The sequence below is a fragment of the Meleagris gallopavo genome, chromosome 13, assembly GCF_905368555.1.
Source record: "Meleagris gallopavo chromosome 13, MGAL_WU_HG_1.1, whole genome shotgun sequence".
In the NCBI taxonomy this organism is placed as follows: Eukaryota; Metazoa; Chordata; class Aves; order Galliformes; family Phasianidae; genus Meleagris; species Meleagris gallopavo.
Window position 1 is genome coordinate 18,903,558 of NC_139416.1, and position 23,691 is coordinate 18,927,248.

General features: G+C 49.8%; 1 protein-coding gene across 2 annotated transcripts in view; it reads left to right on the forward strand.

The window, feature by feature from the left end:
* Window positions 1-23,691, forward strand: part of ZFHX3 (zinc finger homeobox 3) — a 140,507-nt gene that overhangs the window by 39,173 nt on the left and 77,643 nt on the right. For both annotated transcript variants that reach the window (XM_085235027.1, XM_085235026.1), the window contains 2 exons: window positions 3,861-6,610; window positions 9,923-10,419. In XM_085235027.1, coding sequence (XP_085091153.1) covers window positions 3,907-6,610; window positions 9,923-10,419 — 3,201 coding nt within the window. In that variant the 5' untranslated portion in view covers window positions 3,861-3,906. The remainder of the gene's footprint in view (window positions 1-3,860; window positions 6,611-9,922; window positions 10,420-23,691) is intronic.

A 23,691-nucleotide genomic window follows, 5' to 3' on the forward strand; every position in this document is an offset into this window, starting at 1 on the left:
AGTGGGCATGGTGGTGATGGGCTGACGGTTGAACCTGGTGATTGTAGAGGTCTTTTCCAACCTTAATGATGCTATGACACGAGCACTTTGCCGTGCTGTGTCCCTCTGAGGACATTTCCAAAGGCCAAGAGGAGTGTGCCAAGGAGGGCTGCGCAGGGCTTCCATTCCCACCTTCACCCTTGTGCTTTCTTTGTCCTCTCCGTCTCTTTCCTCTTCTCCTGCAAACTAGCAGCACCTGCGCTAGAGCTAATCAAGGGCAGCCTGTGTGTATGGTATTGATTTATGGGGTGGCTGTTGGCACAACAGGTAGGCGTGTATTTACAAAGTTTAGAGGCCACTGTGCAGCTTTCTAGAGCAGGCAGCGCTCAGGCCCAGTCGCTGGCTGTGCTCATGTGAGCCACGTCTTCTGTGCAGCCCCGGCACAAAGCCTGGGATCAGAGAACCAGCTGTGTGCTGCAGACGGGTCGCGAGGAGCAGACCCCGCTCGTGGCAGCGCTGTGCACTGCGGGAAGAGCAGGGGGGGCCACCTGGGTGTCTTCCAGGGTAATGGCCGTGGATGTAATGCATCTGCTTGTATCTTTTCCCTGTCCTCAGCATCCTTTTTTCATGGTGCCATGTGGGTCATTAGCAGAGGGAACAGTTTCTCACTGTCTCTTTCTCCTTTTGTTTTCCTCCTTCCTCATTGCTTCCAGTCTTGGTTTACTGCCAAACAGCCTCTTGTGAAAGGGCCGCCTAATTAACCCTGTGCTAATTAACAATTTAAAATTACACAGCACGGCTGTTCATATTTAATTCTCGGGAAGCCTGGGCAACAGCAGGAACCCCTCCTCCCACCGTCTCCCTCCGCCACCGCCCAGGGGGAGCGCAGGGCCACCCCGAGCTGCGGCCGCTGCTGGGAGCAGCGTGGCTGAAAGATGGCACTTGTGGTGTGTGCAGGGAGATGGGGCTGGGGGAGCCGAGGACAGCATGGGGTCACTCCTCCTGCCTCCCGTTGGAGCGCGGCTGCCAGCGAAGCGGCCGTGGTTGAAAGCAGCGCCTGGTGACAGCACGGGGCGTCGGGACACAGGGCCGTCCGGCCGTAGGACACTGCAGCGCCGTGTCTGCTGCCCTGCCCTGGGGCCCTAGCCACAGCGGCCTGCCTTTGGAGAGCCATCTGCCAGACTCCGGCCTGCCAGGGAAGCTGCAGGGACAGAGGGGCCCGGTGTGCTGCCTGCAGCCCGTGGAGCGGTGTGGGACTGGGGGCAGCCATGGGGTGTGGGGCCGAGCGGGGACCGAGGGAGAGCCCTCCCCACTGCCTGGCGCGGGAGCACGGGGAGTCTGTGGCGCTCAGGCTGCTCTCTCCGTAACTGGAGTTCATTGATTTTACGGGAAACCGTGTTTACAGACAGAGTGCTGATCGACCTGACGAGTTGACTTCTGCCTCCTTAAGTAAGAACTACCTTTTCTTATTGACTGGCTGATAAACAGTGTGAGGCGGGTGGGGGGCACACAGTGTGTGCGTCGGGGCTGTCCTCAGCACTCTGCTGTCTGTCCAGGTCACTTGGGGATGGCCTGGGGACAGGCGGGAGGCAGAGCCCGTGACAGCAAGCTGACGGCATTGTACTGCTGCTCAAAGCTTGGTCTGCTTAAAAACTGAGTTGTTCTTTTCAGTTCAGAGAAACAAATAGCTAGGGTTCATGAGTGAATGGAAATGAATCTGTGCCTTCTCCTATGGCACCGCTCTCTGGGAGTAGCTCTGGAGATGCAATGATGGGCAGAAGATGCGGGGCCATGCTGCACCTGCTGAGGGCTGTGTGCCGATCCCCCACAGCCGCATCTCCAGCGCTGGTTAACTTGCAGTGGGGGGAGACACGTTAAAGCCACCCACGGCAGCAAAGCCCACCAATTAATTGGTAAGCGCTTGCAGGTTTGCCTGGCCTGGCCTGGCTGGGATAAGAGATCGGCTTTCTTGTCAATAAACAAGTCCCCAGTGCAGCATCAAAGCCGCAGTCCTTTATCAATCGCGGCCTCCTCTTCCCGCATGTTCCTGTAACTTACCAAGCATTTATGACATTGATTTTGCAATCAGGCTGTTAACCCTCCCGCCCCACCAGCCCTGCTGGCCCTTTTGGCCCCGCTGTCAGTCAGGCATCTTCTGCCAGTCGGGAGTTCTTGGTACTGCAGATGCTCAGGTTCATGTTGTGTCACATCTGCACGTGCTCCCAGGGAGCTTGCTGTGCTTTGCAGTTCTACTGTCTGCTTAATGATGATTTCTATTTTATCTTTTTTAACTTCTACTTTTCTAAGAGACTTGTTTGTCCAGGCTGGTAAACTGTTGTTTTGTCTGGGTGTTTTGAAAGTGAGGTGCTCTTCTTCCACATTGTTTTGAAGTCTGCATAGGTGCTCCCATCAGTGTTCTCAGCAGAAACATGAGGCTTATGGAGTTTGGCTTTACTCAGTTTTTCACCCAATATGAATTTGTTTTCATTTGATTTGGATCACTGTCCTCAAGGCAGAAGGTAGCAGTGAGGTGGAGAGGATGTGTCATGTCGTAGGAACATTAATACGCAGCCTCAGTGCGAAAGAATCTGGGATCGATTTAAAGCAAGCACGTAGTGAAGGACAAATTTTCAGTGGGAGGGCAAAAGTTGTCACAAGGCAGTGTCAGAGCATCACGTTAGCTAAAGTAAGCAAAACAGCATCTGAGACAACTGAGCTTTTTGGCAACAGGATTACAGTGTTCCTCTTCCCAATTCAGTGCAACCTCGTGCTGATCTGTGGTCTGCATTACCATGTTCTAGCTCACACCAGTAGCATTTTTGGGGACCTAATCTCACAGGCCTGTTAACTCTAGGAGGGCGTTCTGCCCAGGCTCCGTTAGAATTGCAGTGCAGGAGGTCATGTTGGGATGCCGCAAGTGGAGCTGTGACATTGGTATGCAGCCTGTGCTCAGCAGCTCCTGGCTGCAGGGAGTTCTGCAGGTCTCATATTTGGTGGAGGAGCAACAGCAGGAGGGTGGCTGTCTTTCTCAAGGACTCGCATCATCTCTTTGTGTCTGGAGGCTGGGAGAGGCGGTCTGTGCACCCGCTGTGCCCTGCAGGATGGCTGGGAGCTTCCTGGGGCGTGTGGGGCTGACCACTTTCCAGTCCTCAGGATGGACCCTTGTCAGATCTGGAATTTCCTGTTTGGTTTCTCTCCTGACGTTTCTCCTTTTAAACTCTGTCCAGAGCATAGCAATTAAATCTCCTGTGCATACTAAATGCTGTGGCTCTGAAATTCTTGAGAGTTTCTCTGAGTCTCATGATCTGCCACAGAGGTCCGTGTGTGCGGCTGAGCTGGAGATGTTAGCTGTGCTCCCATAGCTGCTAACAGCAGGGAATAGCCCCAAAACTATAGTATCCGAGTTAGGAAGCCGCAGATAAGGGAGAATAATTTTTGCAACGTTTTAAAGCTTCAGCACTGTTCTTTTGTAGCATCCTAACTCTGTCAATTGTTTTGAAGATCTCTCTGAGGTTGAAAGTGTCGGGGATGGCAGTGCAGCTCCTGCAGTCTCCCCATCCCCCCAAGGGAAGGGCTGAGGGGTTCTCCACACCGCCAGTTCTCTTTGACCAGCCACTTGCCTTTCCTGCTCCCGTCCGTGACTACAGAAGTGTGGTGGGGGCAAGTACCTGTTAGTTTCTATCACTCGTTTCCTGTGGTTGCACATCCGGTGCAGTATTAGCATCCTACACCAAGCCTTCTGTCCCCAGAGCTCATCTGGGGCACCAGTTCTCGTGCCATCCCCGCGATCCCGAAGAACAGGATGCCCATGGCGTTTGTGGTGCTTGGTCTTTATGGAACTGCCTTCTCACCCGCCTCTCTTCCTCTCTCCCCGCCTGCAGGTCCCAGCCGTACCGGGTGCAATGAGCGCTCCGTGCCGGCCCTGCCATGGAAGGCTGTGACTCGCCCGTCATCCCCGGGAAGGACAATGGGTGCGGCATCTCTCAGCACCAGCAATGGACTGATCTCAACAGTGCCCACCTCCCCGACACGGCCGGCAGCATGGAGCAGCCCGCGGTGGAGAGCCGCGGCCCCCTGGACAGCCTGAGGGTCCCTTTCCCCGAGCGCATCTCCGAGAGCAGCGCTGCGGCCGGCCCCGGCGCCGAGCCCGCCAGCAAGGAGGTGAGCTGCGGGCAGTGCGCGGCCTCCTTCGCCGGCCTGCAGAGCTACATGGAGCACCGCTGCGCCGGCACCCGCCCACCCCCGCCGCTGAGGGGGGAGAGCGGGAGCGAGAGCAGCGAGGATGGGGACGAGGAGAGCGATGTGGAGAACCTGGCCGGCGAGATTGTCTACCAGCCGGACGGCTCGGCCTACATCGTGGAGAGCCTCAGCCAGCTGGTGCAGAGCGGGGCCGCCTGTGGCAGCGGGGCTCTCCCCTCGCTGCTCCCGAACTCTCTCTCCAAGCAGGGGGAGCCTTCCGGCACCGCCCCCGTGTACCCACAGATCATCAACACCTTCCACATAGCCTCATCCTTCGGGAAGTGGTTTGAGAGCTCAGACCAGACCTTCCCGAATACCTCAGCCCTGGCGGGCATCAGCCCCGTCCTGCACAGCTTCCGCGTCTTCGATGTGCGACACAAAAGCAACAAGGATTACCTGAACAGCGATGGTTCTGCCAAAAGCTCCTGCGTATCCAAAGATGTTCCCAACAATGTGGACCTGTCCAAATTCGATGGCTTTGTGCTCTACGGGAAGAGGAAGCCCATCCTGATGTGTTTCTTGTGTAAGCTTTCCTTTGGGTATGTCCGCTCGTTCGTGACCCACGCGGTGCACGACCACCGAATGACTCTGAGTGAGGAGGAGCGGAAAATTCTTAGCAATAAGAACATCTCCGCTATCATCCAAGGGATAGGCAAAGACAAGGAACCTCTCGTCAGCTTTCTGGAACCAAAAAACAAAACCTTTCAGCACCCTCTTGTTTCCACAGCTAACCTCATAGGCCCTGGACACAGTTTTTATGGTAAATTCAGTGGCATTCGCATGGAAGGCGAGCAGGCCCTGCAGGCTGGGCCAGCTGGCGGAGCAGAGCCGCCGCCTTCAGGCGTCCTGGCCCCCGGTGCGCTCCTCAACCTGGGTGGGCTGACCAGCTCGGCTCTGAAGACTCCAATTACCTCAGTCCCCCTGGGCCCGCTGGCTTCCAGTCCCACCAAAACCTCCGAGGGGAAGGACCCTGGGGTGGCAGAGGGGGAGAAGCAAGAGGGGGGTGACCAGGACAGCCTCTCAGAGAAGGCAGAGCCTGTGGAAGAGGTGGAGGAAGAGGAAGAAGAGGAGGTGGAGGAAGAGGAGGAGGAAGAGGAGGAGGAGGAAGAGGAAGAAGACGAGGATGATGAGGGTTGCAAAGGACTGTTTCCAAGTGAGTTGGAGGATGAACTGGAGGACAGGCCCCAGGAGGACCCTGGGGCTGTGGCAGGCGGCAGCAGCAGCAGCAGCAAAAAGGACCTTGCTCTCTCAAACCAAAGCATTTCTAACTCTCCCTTAATGCCTAACGTGCTCCAGACCCTGTCACGGGGCACAGCTTCTACTAGTTCTAATTCTGCTTCTTCCTTTGTCTTTGATGGTGCAAACAGGAGGAATCACTTAAGCTTTAACAATGAGGGCGGCGGAGCCAATGTGGCAGAGGGCAGCAGGAGGCTGGACTTTATCGATGAAAGTGCCAATAAAGACAATGCCACAGCACCAGAACCAAATGAGAGCACAGAGGGCGAGGACGGGAGCTACATCTCCCATCACCAGCATGCTGGCCCCCTCTGTGAACTTGGGGGTGGGGAGTGCCCCTCGGGGAGTGGTGTGGAGTGCCCAAAGTGTGACACGGTCCTGGGCTCCTCACGGTCGCTGGGTGGCCACATGACTATGATGCATTCTCGCAACTCATGTAAGACACTCAAGTGTCCCAAGTGCAATTGGCACTACAAGTACCAGCAGACGCTTGAGGCGCACATGAAGGAGAAACATCCTGAGCCTGGGGGCTCCTGTGTCTACTGCAAAAGTGGGCAGCCGCACCCACGGCTGGCACGGGGTGAAAGCTACACCTGTGGTTACAAGCCCTTCCGCTGTGAGGTCTGTAACTACTCCACTACTACCAAAGGCAACCTCAGTATTCATATGCAGTCTGACAAGCATCTCAACAACATGCAAAACCTGCAGAACGGAGGGGGAGAGCAAGTTTTCAGCCACACCGCCGGGGCGGCAGCAGCGGCTGCAGCAGCCGCGGCCGCTGCGGCAGCAAACATTGGCAGCACCTGTGGGGCCCCCTCCCCCACTAAACCAAAAACCAAACCCACCTGGCGGTGTGAGGTGTGCGACTATGAGACCAACGTAGCCAGAAACCTTCGTATTCACATGACCAGTGAGAAGCACATGCACAACATGATGCTGCTTCAGCAAAACATGTCCCAGATCCAACACAACCGGCACCTGGGCCTCGGTAGCCTGCCGTCCCCTGCTGAGGCCGAACTCTACCAGTACTACCTGGCGCAGAACATGAACCTTCCCAACCTGAAGATGGATAGCACTTCCTCAGATGCACAGTTCATGATGAGTGGATTCCAGCTTGATCCTACCAATCCCATGGCAACAATGGCTCCATCTCTAGGTGAGATTGAAGGGTTTTCCACTGTTCCTGTGTGTAAGGAAAGAGTTGTGTTTGTGCCACGGGCTTTGTTCTGTCTCTGCAACTCACGGTGAAGTGCAGCTGCAGTGCAGTGGATTGCCCGTGTGTGTTGACCGAGGATGGAGCCTGCACAGTAGGGATGGAGCAGAGAATTCTCTTCTGCATTCTTCCACAACATTTTGTCATCCTAGGAAAGTATGTCACCTTTCTTAGTTCATTTTCTAAAAGTTCTGGAAGGAAAGTAATAGAACAGTAGTTGTAGCTAATGTGCACTGAGTGTTCCTCACTACTGCAGTCAGGATGCTTCACTGCGTTTCCTGATGGATTGGGCTTGCTTTGGTAAGGAACGTGGGCACTGTCCGGATGGCTTTGTGAGCTGCTAGTGCTCCCAGAGCTGGAGGCTGAGGTGGTGCGCTGCGTATTGTGTTGCCTTGAGCAGAAAAGGTAAGTGTGTTTGGAGAGTTGCGACAAGTTTGGTAGACGTTCCTCTGCTGAAGAAACTCAGCTGAAACCACCCCTGTGACTCCAGCACAATAGATAAGATTTGAGGCCTGACCAGAGGAGAGTCATTAAACAGAAGAGGAATGGCTCTTAGGGAGGGAAGATTATTTCTCTCATCAACTGACAAAAGCACTTTGAAATAAATTACCAAATGTATTTTTCCTGACAGCAAGCATTCATCATGTTTGTGTTGGCACTCTGGGGGGCACACTGTTATCCCCACACAGTTCAGCCCAAGAATTAGAATAGGGTAAGGAATAAGTTTCTGTCAAGGTCCTCCACCAAACTGCTTTTATGTCCCCTGAGACTGACAGCAGTCACTGCAGCCTCTGTAGTAGTTCTGCTTTCATGCTAGCGTCCCACACAGCACTTAGGGCATGGCAGATGGAAATGACTTATTTCTGCGTTGGTTTTGCTGTTGCTGAGGGTTTTTCACAGTGCCTCGAGAAAGTGCGTGAAAAGAGATCTGCCACTTACCTGCCTTCCTTTGAACTGATCTATTTGTGCTGCTCTCTGCCCTCTCTGACCTTGTCCATCCATTGATGCTATTATTACTGATGCACTACATTACTGGTTCATTGGTCTCATGCATGTTCTCCTTTCCTTCAGCTATTCATAGTACAGTTTATTATTAGTCCAGAAGGACGTGAAAGTCATATGAGAGAACAACAACACAAGATACTAAAAAAAATGAAAAAGAAAATGGAGGAACTCAAATGATTATAACTTGAAGTAATTATCTTAATTATCTCTTTTTCCTTTTTTTTTTTTTTTTTAATTATTTTATTAGATGTCCCAGCTTGCATCTTTGGGAGGTCAAGGACATGAGCTTGTCTGGTATATTTTCAGTAGCTCCAAGTTGCCACCTGCTGTAACTGACAATTGCTTGTAATGTAGCTTACAGCAGCATGTAATGTTACACAGTCATCTGTGGGTGGTTTCTTGGGATGTGCCCCTTTTGGGACTCGGAGCCTCCTTGCTGAAGTAAGGGAGGCTGGCATGAGAGAAGTTGGGAGTAGTTTAGCTGAAACCTCTTCAAGTGCATTACCAGGCCTTGAGCATCTGTGAGGTTGCCTGGAAAGTGATTTGTGAGCAGTACACTTGATGGTTATAAATCTCAAGCTGAGGATCACGGAGGGAGGCCCTTCCCATGTCAATAAGCACTTGACACAAGTTTAGCTCATTAAACTCATACGCACGCTGTGAACTTTGTTAGAAATCAAGCACATTTTTCCCATTTTTACTCTTCAGTCCAAAACTGAGCTTGAGAAGAATATTAATAAATCAGAAGATATTGCTTACAGGTTTTTACTGCACGATGCTTTAAAGGATAGATGGATTTGAAGAGAGGATTTCAAGATGTGTCCTAAGAGGAATGCCTAGAAAAATTACTGTGATTAGGAGATGCGGGCTGTGGAAGGCAAGTGATGGCTCTCTGTGTGCGGTGAGCAGCTGTGCAGGAGTAGCTGTGGAATTGTGCTGTGGCACAGCAAGATAGAAATGATGTGAGAAAGAGGACCGTGGCTGCGCTGGCAGAGGGGCAGGGCTCTGGCTCTGGGCTCGTCCCATGCAGGTGCTGCACCGGCTGTGGCTGCGGGCCTTCAGACAGCTTGGGGTGCGGTTCTGGTACCCGCCCCAGTGCAGAGCAGCGTCGCAGTGGTGGCTGTTTCTCAGCGAGCAGGTTGAACCATAAGAAACTTCTTGGTGGGCTGGGTAACTGCTGGCCTGAAGGTTTCTTTGATAAAATCAGATTTTTAAGCCAAGCTATGACGTAAGATCAAAGTAGAATACCGGAAAGCTGCAGGGGGAGCATAAGTGTCTTCAAAATGGAGAAAGAGAGTAAGGTGGAGCAAAGGTCCTAACAAGAGGCTCGTGGTGGGTCCCTGTGCTTTCACATAAAAAGTTAATGTTAGAAAAAAATCTCTATCCCTAACTTCAGAGTACTCTGATGTAAATAAGAGCTTGCTGTACTCACTTACTGTAAGTGAACGGAGTTCAGCTCTCAGTTTGATCTGTGATATTTAAAGACAGCAAGCATCTTGCTGGTTTTCCTTGACATGTTATTGCACTCCCATTGGTAATAATGGTTGTCTTTTCCTTGGATGTGCAAAGCATCTGTAAGCATTGTTTTTAGAAGACTGCCATTTTAAACTCTTGGACGAGAGAGCGGATCTGAGTGGCACTGTTCAGACTGGGTTTTGTACATGCCATGTTCTGCATGCTGCGCGCTTCTGACTGCAGAGTGGTGACCTAACTGCAATACTCACGTGGCTGTAAGTGTATAATACTTGTGGCCAAGGTCTGTTCTTTGCTTATTTTTCCTTTTTGAGACTGTGCTCAGGTACTGCACAAGGCAACATTTCTTGCTTCTTCAGGTAAGCAATTAAAAATAGGATAAAGTATTGTCCTGTTCCTGATACGACCACAGAGAATTTCAGAGCAGCACCGAGGAACTTTTCCTTCTCAGAAGCACTGTAAGAAGTAGAGCTTTTCTTGGCACCTTTCATGGGCGGAGGGTAGGACACTTCTCTTTCGGAGCTTGGTGTCTACAAGGTGGGTAGCAAGAACTGCTGCAGTCCTGTCCCAGCCTTACATGCTGGCTGCTCTTTTTTTTTCTGCAGATATAGTACAGAATTGAGGGATAAATGAAGGGACAGCAGTGCTTTGCTTTTGCTATGATTTTGGTGAGTGCAAGAGTTGCACTGGGAGCATGTGTTCCAGTCTGTGCTATTCTTCTGGCAAGTGAAGGATTGAGCTTTTCTGACCTCTTTCTCCCCTTTTTCCTTCGTGCAGTGGGTGGAGAGATCCCCCTGGACATGCGGTTAGGCGGTGGACAGCTGGTGTCTGAGGAGCTAATGAACTTGGGTGAAAGTTTCACGCAGACAAATGACCCATCACTGAAGCTCTTCCAGTGTGCTGTGTGCAACAAGTTCACTACAGATAATTTGGACATGCTGGGCCTTCACATGAACGTGGAGCGCAGCCTCCCTGAAGATGAGTGGAAGGCAGTGATGGGAGACTCATACCAGTGCAAGCTGTGCCGCTACAACACACAGCTCAAGGCAAACTTCCAGCTCCACTGTAAGACGGACAAGCATGTACAGAAATACCAGCTGGTAGCACACATCAAGGAGGGTGGGAAGGCCAACGAGTGGAGGCTGAAGTGTGTGGCCATTGGGAATCCAGTACATCTGAAATGCAATGCTTGTGACTACTACACCAACAGTCTAGAGAAGCTGCGTCTTCACACAGTAAACTCGAGGCATGAGGCCAGCTTGAAGCTCTATAAGGTAAGGGTTGGCTTTGCTTTGTCTTCCTTCACTGCCCGAGTGCTGGAACAAAGGAGGATCTCCTTTGAACCTCAGTGGATTGTGATCCTTTGGAGACAAGCTGCTCATCTCTCTCCAGCAGGGCCCAGTCTCACTTGTGCAATACAGGTTTTGGCTTTTGTTATCGCAGCACCTGCAGATTTTAAAGCCTTTGGCCAACAAGCACTGATTTCAGAATGCTTTATTGGGGTCTTCAGTGTCTTAGTATCGCACGTGTGTCAGATGACACTTTTATGTGCAACAAATGGCATTCATTTTTGAAAATGTGCAAGATGTTATTAGCCACAGTTTACTCCCTTCTGTAAGGTAGATTGTTAACCCATATGAGATGCTTCAGGAGAACCTGAAGGCTTTTGCTCTTCTGAAAGAAATGGGTTATTCTGGCATGGAGAGTGCTGAGTGGAGCGAGCAAGGAGGGAAGAAAGGATGGAAGAGGGCTGCTATCACTGTGTGTTTATGCTCTCTATATGTTAATGCCGGGATCTGTAAGGAAAGTGTTGCTTAATGCTGGAAAAGGGAGAAGCTGGGAAGAGAAACCTTGTGTGAGTGCACATACGATTGTGCGTGTGACCAGACAGTTGGGAGGCATTGCAGGATTTCATCCCTGGTGATACTTGGCCTGGGACTGCCATCTTGTTTTCCTTTCTCTCTTTGTGTGTTTGTTTGTTTTGGCTTCATTTTGTGCCTTCATAACCATCTTCCTCTCCCTGACGTATTTTTCTCGCTCACAGCCCCCTCCCCTTGCTGGCCTGAACCCTGTGGGCTGTAACCCAAGAGGAGCTCCGGATACAGTAAATAGTCCTTTCACTTGTGCAGCAGAATTGCTCCAGACGTTTCTATTGATTTTCACTGGACTTAAAGCTTCACCTTTTTCTCTAATCATCCCATAATGGCTTTAGTATGATCAATCAGGTACGAATTGCCATAAATCTAAGCAGCTGCATACCTTCCATTCACACATGCTATGCTGCTGATTGCCTTCTTTCTTTCACTTTTTCTATTTTTTATCCGTCCTCATACTTTTCCCCACTTTTCTTCAAATGCAGTGAGATTTTTTTTTTTACATCGAAAGATGTATAAGCAGATGATATTTTTCGCTTTTTGATTGTTTGTCAGTTATTTTTATTTATGCACTTTAAAACTTGACTTTGAGTGGTACAGTATCCCACCCACGTCATGGTGCAGATACATTATCTTTCAAAACTCCTGGGATTTTCCTAGGAGTGAGCAGCTCCAGCATATTCAGAGAGGAAGAATGTCACCAGGACCGTTTCAGAAGGCTTGCCTAGAAATGTGATTGTTGGACTTTTCTGAAATTGATAGGGAGGTAGTCAGTTGAGGAACAGAATACAATTCTGCTGAGCTTGCCACCAAGACCAAAGTGTCTGTGATGAGAACCAGCATAATGCAGGAGTCTAGCTCGGAAGCAAGTGGGTCTTCCCTTGTGCCTCTGCTCAGATATGCAAGGGACTGAGACAGTAAAATCACCTTGGAAGCTGGGGGTTGTAAGTATTGCGCTGAGACTTTATAAAGCCAGCTGAGGAATCAAGTCTTGTGTGTGTGTCTAAGTGCTGAGTGGTGTCCGGAACCAGAGATTGAGCAGCTGGGGAAAGGACCTGGTCAGCCCTGGGAGCACAGGTGGAGGCAGTTGAGCTGTGGGACCAGAAGGGGTGGAGCCCCGCTGCGGCTCTCTTAGGCCTCATTAAGGGCTGACTGCCAGTGGGGAAGGAGCTCTGGTTGGAGATCCCTTCTTGGTGGAGTCTTTCTTGTGAGCCTTGATTGTTGGAGATGGGTGAGCTCCTTTGCTTTCCCTTTGAAGTACCATCCTATCTGTCCTCATCCCTTTGTTGTTAAACTCCTGTATCGCCCTTCCACTGCGTTAGTCTTTCCCATTGCAACAGTGTGGGATTCAAACCAAAGAGATATTTGAAAACTCTGAGTTTTGACACTTAACGTTGTTCTCTTAAATTACTAAAATTTCCAAACTCTTCATTGGTAGTAGCTTTTACTGGAGAAGAACAGCTGGAGCACTAGAGCTCTAGACACACTGCAGCTGGAGAAAGGGAAAGGTTGGAGGGTATGTGCAAATGCCTGTACCTCATGCACTAAGATTCCTGTAATGCTCTGCTCAGGTGAAGAGGAACTGTTGTTTTTGAGGATCCTAAGAGGCCTGGCAGTGCTCGGAGTTGCTACAGTCCTGCTTTGCTTCTGATGTAAAAGCAGTGAAACACCAAAGAATAACGCACAGAGAGTAGTGAAATCTGTTGAGTGGTCTGTACATGAGTGTAACAGAAATGCTGAGTCGCAGCTTGAAGCAGTGATGGAGCACCTGGTGAGAAAGCAGAGCCAGCCTAGGGGACCTCAGGTGCATGCAATGTACCCGAGTGATGAGAAGGGCTGGAGTGAGGATCCACCCCTTCAGAGCTTATTTAAGGGTTAGCAGAGGCGGTGAGGGTTAGTTATGTTGCTGGAGATCCCTGCCTGCCTGAGGCCTTCCCAAGGTAAGCGGACTCTCATTTGTTTCTGTGCCCATAGCACTCAAGCATATCCTCACCTGCTGCAGCCTAGGATTTTGCTACTATGCTATCAGTGCTGTTCTTTCTGTTGCTTTACAGTGAGCTTACTGGTGTGTCTGTATCAAGTCTTGAAATGCACAGTATGGGATTTTCTTTGTTTTGATAAAATGTAGCTCCTGTTGCCCAACAGCTCACCTGCCTGCTATGGTAGAGGACAGCAGAAGGCAGGATTCACTGTTTGGGATTATTAAGGGAATTGGTGCTTGACCTCTGTGGATAAAGCAAGCTGTTTTCTGAGTTCTCCATGCAGTTCTTGCCATCATCAGAGTGGTTGCAATGCCGTGTCTCTTTTGATAGCTGAAAAGGTGCAGTGGGAGTGGGGGTAGTTCATAGAATGGTTTCTCTTCTCTCAGGCCTTGGTGTGGTCTGCAGTAAATTGAGATTGATTGGATGTTATTTTTCCTCTTGCTAATGTAATCCATTAGCCTGGCACATGCATAATCAGTTTAGAGCACAGTTAACTGGATGTAATCGAGTTCTTCCCTGCCTGCTGGAGAAAATCCTCTCCAGATGCTGCTGGGTGAGAGTACATACTAGGCTTATCACACACAATCCTCCTTATTCTGCTTTTTTTTTTTTTTACCATTTTCATCTTAAATTATCTGTTTTTGGCTGCTTGCATTGCTCATGAGCCTCCTGTGTTGCTGCTACCTGTTGCCAGAAATGCGGAGATGCTGTTACCCATACATAGGTCGGTGAACCTTTCAGGCATCTCCTGTATTGCTTCCTGTGTTGGAGAAGGTTTGGTATTCTGCTGCCATCTTTGTCCTGTGTGTCATAATAGTTCTCATCAGCCCTCTTCCCATGTCAGTAGCACAGTTGTGAGGCCTGAGGAACCAGCGGGGTCTGGTGATCCTTTTTCCTCTTGTTCCCCAGAGTCCCCATTGTCTCGCTAAAATCCTGGAGCTGAATTGGAATTTGTTATTTATCTGTCTCTTGCTGGGAGAATGCTGTACTTGTGCCTCTGGCCATGTCGTCTCGTCTCTTTTGTGTGACTGGAGATTTTTATTTTCTCAGAGAAATTTCCTGGGAAGCAGGAGTACCGCTGTAAATGTGTGATGCTGTTGCTAAGATGGCAGGAGGTGGCTGTGAGGGTTTGGGATAGATGGCAGCTGGGAGGACTCCTCTTGTCCCAGTTAGGACAGCCTGATGAGTGTGGCACACCGCTGGGGTTGAGTTGTGCCAGTGGTTTGAGCAGACAGGTGGGGATTGTGCAGGCTCCTCACCAGTGCAGGTGTAGTGCAGCAGAAGCAAGTCTTGTGTCCTCGTGAGCACAAAAGTCTGACGCAGACTTGCAGCAAGTGGTCAGGTGTGAGTTCCCAACAGCTACTGCACAGGTGGAATTTCCAGAAGGGATCAATGCGAGAGCCAAGAGCCAAGTTTGAATGTCTTCTACAGCTTCCTGAAAACCTCTAGTTCAGAACCTGTAGCTCCATCAGAAGTGTAAACAAAGAATAACTGAAGACAGACATTGCTGGCCAGACTGCCGGGTGAGTGTATGCATTTAAGTTTGTTTGATGTCTTTCTTTTCTGCCTTTCCAAGTGCTGAGTTAACTTTTTCAGAGAATGAGATCTGGGGGAGGTGGGATGGGATGGGGTTTGGGCTGCAGGATGCCCTTCAGAAAGGTTCTTCGTTAACAAGGAGATGTGGAGTAAATGGGAAGAAGGCTCCTTAATGTCAGTACTCAGGGAACTAGCAATTACAATACTTCATGGGTCTGTGCTGTTGTGGAAAGGAACAAAGATGACCAGAATGGAAGGGCAGCTGCAACCCAGCTGGAGGCAGTGGCAGTCCCTTTCCACCACCAGGCAGCACTCGCCTCCTACTGCCCGCCCTGTGGGAATGTGCTTGTGTCCTTTGAGAGCGGAGGCTGAACAAGAAAGATTAATCTTGGGTAGGATTAAAAATGAAACACCTACCAAAAGCCCAGGGAAGTGGCACATAGCTGAATGGAATGACTTATGTGAAGGCGATAAAAACACTTTGGAATTAGCTTAATGTACAGGTCCAAGCTGCAGCAGGGCAGAGGAATGGGCAGCAGTTGCTCACCTTACGCTGAAAGCAGAAAAATAAAGAGCACCTGCTATGATTAGCAACGGGGTTAAAATGGAAAAATGCACTTTTGTGTGGCACGTCATTTGTCTGTGAACTCATTGCTGTGGGTTGTTATAGAGAGCAGACATGCAGATAGATGGATTGAAAAAGGAGCGGGACAGATACGTGAGGAGCTGGTGCATTGGTGCTCATTAAATGGTAATTGAGATGCAAACTCTGGCTCCATAGGTTCTCAAATAGCTGGTAGCTGGAAGCTTTGATTATGAACTGGGAAAGGTTTGTTATGCATCTGCCCTGTTTCCTCTTACAAACTCCACTGCTGGTGTCTGCTTTCTGCATGAATTTGAGGTGGATTGATCCTTGATAACAGCCATAATGGGTGCTATCTGTTACCAGTACTCCCATCTACTGGCATCCGCATTGGACAGCACACTGCTTGTCCCTGACTCTGTTGTATTATTTGTCATCTTCAGGGGTTGGTTGGCTTTAATATGCGTAAGAGAAATGCTTTAGGAATGACAAATTGCCAGTTCATTAACATCTGGTCACTATTTTTGCATTAATGTGAGATAACAGGGCCAGAAATCTGTAATATGGCAAAGCTGAGATCTCACCCCTCTGCTTGGCTGACAGTTGGTGTTTCTGTGGGGTATCAATGTATGAAAGCTCAACGTTTTTCCAGGCAAGGACAGTAAAGAAAATATCTCGGGTTTTCAAGTTTTAGAGAGAGGAAAAGAATCGTATAATTATTGGCATCACTGAGATGCAAATAAAAGAAGTTCTTGTCTTTTGATGATAGAGGAAACTGAAGTGGAAACTTTTGTTTCTTTTTATTTTTAAATTTAATCAACCTACCAGAAGTTTAGAAGATGCTCCACATCACTCCATCTGTCATCATCTGCTGAACACACAAAATGCTGCAGGGGGGTCTGCTTGGTGCTGCTGTGCCCACAGGTGCTGGGACCAGACAGGGACCCTCTGGGAGCATTGGGGACTGCCAGGGCTGTGCAGTTGGTGTCATCCCGCTCTGAAGTACCTGTATGGTGTGACAAAGGCAGAGGGAAGTGTGGTTGAGGTTTGATTTGCAACAAAAACTTCCCTCAGTGTTTGCGTTTTAGGACTTGTAGGGTCAGGGTGCCCACAGCTCTGTCGTGCATATTCCAGAGGATTTAGAGCTGTATTAACCTTTAATTTACAGACTGTTTCTTTTTGTAAGTTTATCTTTTAAACTGCAGATGCAGCATCTGAGCTCTGAATTGAGAATGTGGATTTTGCTGGAAGCCCATTTAAATTGCAGATTAAGGGGACTTTTAACTGCTTTCCTACAAGGCCTGAACTTAACATTCCTATGGCATCTTCACAAGCAAAGATCCATTAAAAGTCTCCCCTCAAAATTGTTTCAAAGCTGGTCTCTGAAACCTTTCATTCAGATCTGCCCTCCTCTGGCCTTAGATGAACTCGTAATGGAGGATGAGCTTATGAACTGAAAGCACTCTGAGGACCACAGTGTGTGAATCTGGGCTGGGCACAGAGTGCTGCTGGACTCCCAGCCCCGGAAGTTCTCTGAGCTGTGCTCTGTGCTCCTGGGGCTGAGAGGGCCGTGGGGCTTTGCTGGGGCCAGGCGCCCTTCCTTGGCCAGCGCTGCTCCCAGAGCTCTGTGGGCTCAGCAGCACATGGAGCCAGCTGCTTTTTACCATAAAGCAACTTATGGGAGGACTGAATCCCCGTTGTCAGATTCTGCTTTAATGCCCTACTGGGACAGCAAAGTATTTTAATACAAAAGCCACTTGCTGTCCATTTAACCCTTTCAGAAGCCTCCCTCATAGGACTGCGATTTTTATGATTGCCAGGTTGCTCCTTCACATTATCCTGTCACTGAAGGAGGTAGTGGTGTGTGTTGCTTTGTTTTTTTTTATCTTCCTTCAGGTGTTTAATAGTGAATAGTACAGAATTCAAAAAATTCATACTTTTATATACCTCATTTTGAAAGGGCTGAAATCAAAACTATGGAGAATACTCAGTACTGCCTGCTGAATGTTTTATTTATGGCCTTTAGGCACTTAAACTGTTCTGTCAACAGTTCTCTGGTAAGTACTGTGCCACGAGCAGCCAGCAGCCTGGTGTAAAAGCAACCTGAGTAACAAATCAGGGACTGCAGCTGGAGCAGCAGCCAGTGTCCAGCATCAGGTGTCAGCAGTTAGCCCAGACACACAGCCACAGCTCGCTGTAAAGCAAGGTTTAAAATTGAGATTTAGAATTGCTCAAACAGAAAGGAAGAAGAACAGCCAAGTAGTTTAAGCTGGGGCTTGATGGTGTGGAGCCTCCGATGGTGGTGGGAATGAGGACAAGTTGGCTGTGGTCACTGCTCTGATTTAGGGCTGGGGACAGAATCTCTAGCAGACCTTCACAGAATCATAGAATTGTTTGGCATTCAGGAATCATGAACCCTGCTGCTGACAGGGCTGCCAGCTGCTAGATCAAGCACTAGGTCAAGTTGCCTGGGGCCCCAGCCAGCCTGGCCTTGAGCACCTCCAGGGACGGGGCATCCACAGCCCCTCTGGGCAGCTGTACCACCCTCCCAGTGAAAACCTTCCCCCTGGCATCTAATCTAAAGCTCCCCTCTTTTAGTTTCAAAACATTTCCCCTTGTTCTGTCACTATCTACCTATGTAAAAAGTTGATTTTCTTCCTGTTTATAGTCTCCCTTTAAATATTTGAAGGCTGTAATGAAGTCAGGGGTGTGGGTCCCTCCTGTATTGCTGTGGGAAGTTGTTGCTCTGCAGAGGAGAGTGTGGAGGGTGAACCTGTGCCAGAGACTCCAGTTGGGATCCTAAAGACCTGCGTTTTGTTTTTCAGACAGTCAGTCACTATGAGTGCAGGCTGATGCAGAAATGTGTACCCATATACCCTCCTGCCTGCAGATATAGCACTGTAAAGAGGAGCTCCAGCCAGAAGAGCTGATTGGAGGTTTTGTGGCAGGTAATGAGGCTGTAGGTCAGGAGTCTGTTGTTCCTGTGGACCAGCAGTTGAGACTGGAGCGGCCTGGGTTGGAGGGCTGGAGCAAACAGGTGGAGGAGGTCTTTGTTCCAGGCTGCAGTTGGCAGCAGGGTGGCACTGTCAGGCTGTATGCTCATGCTTGGTGGTGTCTGCTGCAAATCTGCATCCAATGCAGAGTGCCTTCAGTCCTGTGGTCCTGCCTGAACAGCCGGTTTCTGCTGTGAGAACCAGGCTTTCAGTGTGCTGGGCAGCAGCCCTTGCTAGGTGACTGAGTGCCGCTGCAGGCTCTGGTGGCATGCTCCATTAAATAATGGATGTCTGGTAACGTTCATTTGTCACAGTGGGTTGATGGGTAAGCTGGGAAGGATGCCATTGGGTGCTTTCCCAACCTGTACAGTGTGACAAGGAAAGGACTCCTGGTTTCTGTTGGGCTGTGCTAGCGCTGCCAGATTACAAGAGCCGTTGTCTTCTCCCCTCCTAGATAACTGAGCTGTTTCTGAGTAAAATTTCCTAACAGCTGAACTTCTAAAAATTACTGTGAAAGTAGCATGGGAAGATCTAGTTTTGCAGTCTCCTAGGAAATGGATGAAATAAGCAATGTGTGTGTGATATATAACTCGTTACTGTAGTGCTTTGTGTTCTTATACCTGCCAGTCCTTAAAACCTCTGGTCTTGGGCTGCATTGTGTGCAGTCAAGTTCTGCAATTCAAATTAGGCAATAAGTTGCACTTATGCAACAGGTTCTCTGAAAGCTGCCTTCAGGTGCAGTTGGATGAGCTCTGGTAAGCAGTGCTGCAGCTGTTTGAAGATACCTGTCTCCAGGTTACCTTACCTCTCTGCCAAGGCAGCAGCTGTGCTGCAGAGGGCAAGCCTGGTGCTGATGTGTGGCTGTGTGGGCTGGGCAGTGCCTGGGGAGGGACAGCAGCACCCAAAATGCTGCTGCCATCTCATAAGTAAATACTTACTTAAAACCTCAGCTACATTATTCTGTCCCTTGCTGTCTTTGGCATGTTTGCAGGTCTCTCTGCCAAGATGTAGCAAGGCAGTGTGTGGGTGATTCCTGGTGAGGAGTGGACTCTGTCCCATGTGGTTCTGGGGGCACTTAGCATGTCTGTGCACGGGTAATAAGCAGGCATTGGAGTTGGTTGGGTTTTTTGTGGTGTTTTTTTTTTTTTTTTTTTTTTTTTGCAGCATTGTATCAAAATCCTCTAGCACTCTTTCCCTCAACTGCACTTTGAATCCTTCCCCTTGCCGCAAGCTGCAAGGAATTAACAGTCAATGTTGTGGCACAATATGGTAAGGCTGCTGGGATCAATTTGCAGTAAAAATATTTGCTTCAGTACTGGCTTGATTTATGTAGGAGTTGTCTTACACCTCAGCTGTTATACTGCTTTTGTCTTGACACTAAAAATGTGTGTCTTGATCCTTTCTTGACCCTCTTTTGCTCTGTGGTTAAAATAGTGGCATGGATTTCTAAGAAGTCCCTTTATTTGGCCGTTTGAATCACCTGTGCAGTTAATCCCAGGATCCTGACTGCCTTGCTGCCTCAAACAGAATGTGGCCTGTGGAGCAGGGTGCTGTGGCTTGGACGGAAGCACGGCTGCTGTCGTTGCCCAGCTGGTTGGGAGTCAGATCTCAGGAAGGGGAGGTGGGAAGAGCAGAGAGCTGAGGCAGGAGATGGAGGCCAGGATGCTCTGATCTAATTTGAGAGAATGTAAAAAAAATCTGCATTTTATCCATTCCTTTCATCCTGGGGCTACAGAACTCGCGAAGATGGATGCACGTGGTCTGTTTGGTCCTCTGACCTGCTGTCCCTTCTCTTCAGATGCATAATGGCCTCCAGACTATTTCTGCCTCTTTTCCTGAATATGCATTACAACCCTGTCCCACCTACTTCTCTTTCTCATGCTTGAAGAACGATAGTTACAAAGAAAATCACCTGGGGAAGTTTCAGGCAGCAGTAACAAAGCCTATTTCCACAGAGGGGAGGCTAATTACACAGCTAATTAATCCAACAGATGTCACTTTAAATGCCTGTTTCTTTGTGATTCTGTTGCACACATCACGCTGGTTAAACAGACTTTGTGGACGCTGTTCAGAATGCCTGCGCAGGCTGCTGGAAACTGCTGTTTGAGACCCCAGCATGTGTTGTTAGTTTCTCAAGGTTTGTATCAGGAAGCGAAGCCTTGGAGTTCAGTCTAGACTTGACTCAAAACAAACTGCACGCAGGGAAACACTGCTTCGAGTGTACCGTTGGTTTGAAACATCTGATGCAGCAGTGGCAGGTATTAGAGAGATTGTTTACGTTCTTGCTGTGGAAGTACTGAAGAGAGGTGGAGGTGTCGCAGAGAGAAGACTGCTGCCTGGTACTCCAGGAGTGCGCTTCGGCTTGAGGAGAACAGCTTGGAAACCTGAGCCTCTCCTTTAAGGTCAACAGTTCAAATCCAGTGCGCTCCTGCAATGCCTGGAGCTGCTGTCTGTGAAATGTGGTCCGTCTGGTTCCAGCCAGCAGCTCCTGTGCCATCAGGCAGGTTCCCTTACTGTGTCTCTCCAGGGTAAGAAAAATGAATGCATGAAGGTTTCTCTGACATCTTGGGCAAGTTGCGTCTCGTCCAGGCAGTGGATGTGTCTGGTTCCCCACCGGGAGGAGGCCATGCCTTGTTATCCTCACGCGGAGCTGAAGGTGAGTGTCTTTGTGACAGCTCCTGTCACCACTTTGAGGCTCAGTCTGCGATTCGATCTGCTGCGTTTGATACGAAACTGGAGAATTTGGGGCTTTGGGAATAACCCAGTGCTAGTGGTGACTTTGTATGATGCAGTGTTTTGTCTCCCTAATGCTGTTCTGAAGGCTGTATCACTGAGGCTGGGAGTGAAGGCTTCAGCTGTGTATCTAACCCTAGGTGACCAATGCTGCTGTTAAATACTGTCATGCTGCATCTGAACATCCCAATTTGAAACTCTGATCCTTAAATATCCCAATTTCTGGGATGTTTTCTGGGTGTATGCCCTTCTAGTTGAGCATTTTATTCTGCTTTTATACAGCTTAGTGAGAATGTCTTCTGGGAACAGAAGCTGTGCAAAGCTGTCTGTGGTGTGGGTCAAAGGCCCACAGCATTGCTTTCAAAGCATGGAATCGGAACACACTGACACTGCTTTGTGTACCACAGGTGTCGTGGTCCCAAAGATGCCAAATAGAACGGTGTGTGTGAAGGAAGCAGCAAAGGTGCAGTCCAGGGAAAGAGCATCTTTCTCGGGGTCTTAACATTATTGGTAAATCGCAGTTGGCATACTTGATTCAGTGTAATGGATGTGTTCTCATTTCCCACAGCTGATGAGGATTATATCAGCTTGGTTTAACAGTCTCATTTTCTGCTCCCAGTGCACACTTGTTTTAATGCGTTTCAGTTAATGAGGTAGAAGAGAGAATGAGGTGTTACTGTTTATGTACAGACAGCAAGTCTGTGCAGAGGGCTCTGGAGCCCACGCAGTCCCTTCCCATTGCTCTCAAAGGGACAGCATTAGCCAGCATTTATAGAAAATTTATTGGCTGTGGTTTATTCAGGTAACATTCTTCCCACAAGTGCATATTTCTCTCTTGCCTTCCCTCCATGCCGTTGCAGGCTGCCAGCCGTGTCACTAGCAGCCCTGTAGGGTGGGCTGAGCCACACAGGATGGCCCAGGTGCTGCATCTCACAGTGCAGGACCGTGTGTGGGATGTGGCAAAGCTGTGGGATCTACCTGGGGTAAAAAGTCCATGGATGCCTTGCAGCGATGTGGCTGGAGCACTGCGTATGCCATAGCACGGGCCAGGTCAGGGCTGCCCTGTGCTGTGTGCTGGGGAGGGGCAGCATGGCCAGACACTGCCAGCTGCTGACACACCGGAAAGAGCCTCTGCCCTCGACGGCAGGTTGTCCTTGCCACAGAGGCAGATGCTTGCTGTGGTGTGGGCAGTGTTTCTCAGGGCCACATCCAGCCTGGTGCCCTGCTGCAGGAGGCGCCTATCAGTAGTTAGCACTGTTCCCCGATGCCTGGCCAGGCGCCAGCTGCTGGCATCATGGCTGGGGCCAGCACCTTGCAGCCTTTGAAGGTAGAGCTGCTGTTGGTTTAAGCGGGAATTAAACAATTACCACGTCTTAGTTCTCCCACCTTTGGTGGATCAGCTCTATAAATTGTCAGCCCGTTGACATTTTAATGTGAATTATGTCATATGGTATCCCCTTTGATTTCAACATGCCTTGGTTTGTAAATACACAAGCCTCTCAAAGACTTGTGGTTAGCGTACATGCAGGAGGCCTCGGGCTTTTTGGTGGGGAAGGAGTGCAGCATTTGTCTCACAGCTGGAATGCTGGCTCTGCGGCTCCACAGCCGTGCTCGGGGCACGCACGGCAGCAGCTGCCCTGGGGCTGGTGGGGCACTGTGGGCATGGGCAGCCCCTTTGCTGGAGCTGGGCTCTACTGCATGCTGCCAGCCCTGGGCCAGGGCGTCCCTACCCCTGTGAGGGGCGATTGGCTTCTCAGTGCCCACCGCTGGGGTCACGTTGGTGTCCCCGCCCCATCAGGCAGGCCCTGTCCCTGTGTCCTGACAGACTGCCTTGTGGCTGTGTGCCCTTCTGCCTGCCCTCCCCTACGGGTGCTGCGGGGAAGCTCCCGATTCTGGCGGTTGCCTCTTCTTGGATTGGTCTTTCTTTCTATTTTGACCCTGACTCAGAGTTGTTGTTTTTTTCTGAGCATGTGCCAGGGTAAGGAGGATCCCTGTGCAGGGTACGCAGAGGAGTGAGGAGCTGGGAGCTCTTATGCAGCAGCCACCACCTCCCTGCCCTGGCTGTGACTTGCTGCCTTTGAGCATGCCCCCATCTCAGCACTGCTGCTGCAGGCCGCTCACTGCTGTAGGCCTGCATGCAATCGTGCTGTGTTGGGGATGGTTGGGTTTTACTTCCATGGGTGGCCACAGGTATGCTTGCTTGTGCTGCGTGTTAAGTAACCAGAGAGCAGTGCCCAGAGGAGGCACGAAGAGGGTCAGTACTCTGAGTGGTTTTGGCCCTTGATCACCAGCTGCATTCTTAGAAGTTGAGCTGATGATGATGCTTGTGCACTGCTGGAAGTCATCCTGGGGAGACGGGGGTGTCAGAGCTTGTTCTTGAGTGCGCATTTGCCATAGATGGAGGGAGAACAAAGATTTTTGGAGTCTTGCAGATGGTGTATTTCAGGTTGCAAAGTCCAGGTTACAGGCTGTCTGCTGCGCATGTTTCCTGCGGTCCCACAGAGGAACACACCTGTTTCTATTGTTGGCGTACCTTCTCACGAAACTATTTTTATTGTTTGTTTTTGACTTACCTGGATTTTCTGGTATATTCACTCTATTGCCCAGGAAGACGTGTTAAAATGTCTGTCTCTTGGGCTGGGCAAGTAGATTATTAGGACAAGAAATCCTCTTCAATAGCAGGCACCAGCTCTGAGCATGTATTTTTGCAAAAAAGCTCATCACACATGCTACCAGAAATGAGAATCTTAAGGTCACTGAAGAAAATGCAGTTATACTTGCAATTTAATAAAAAGGATTTAGACATCTGCCATCTCTTTACACTTCTGTGCAGTGAGTGGGCACT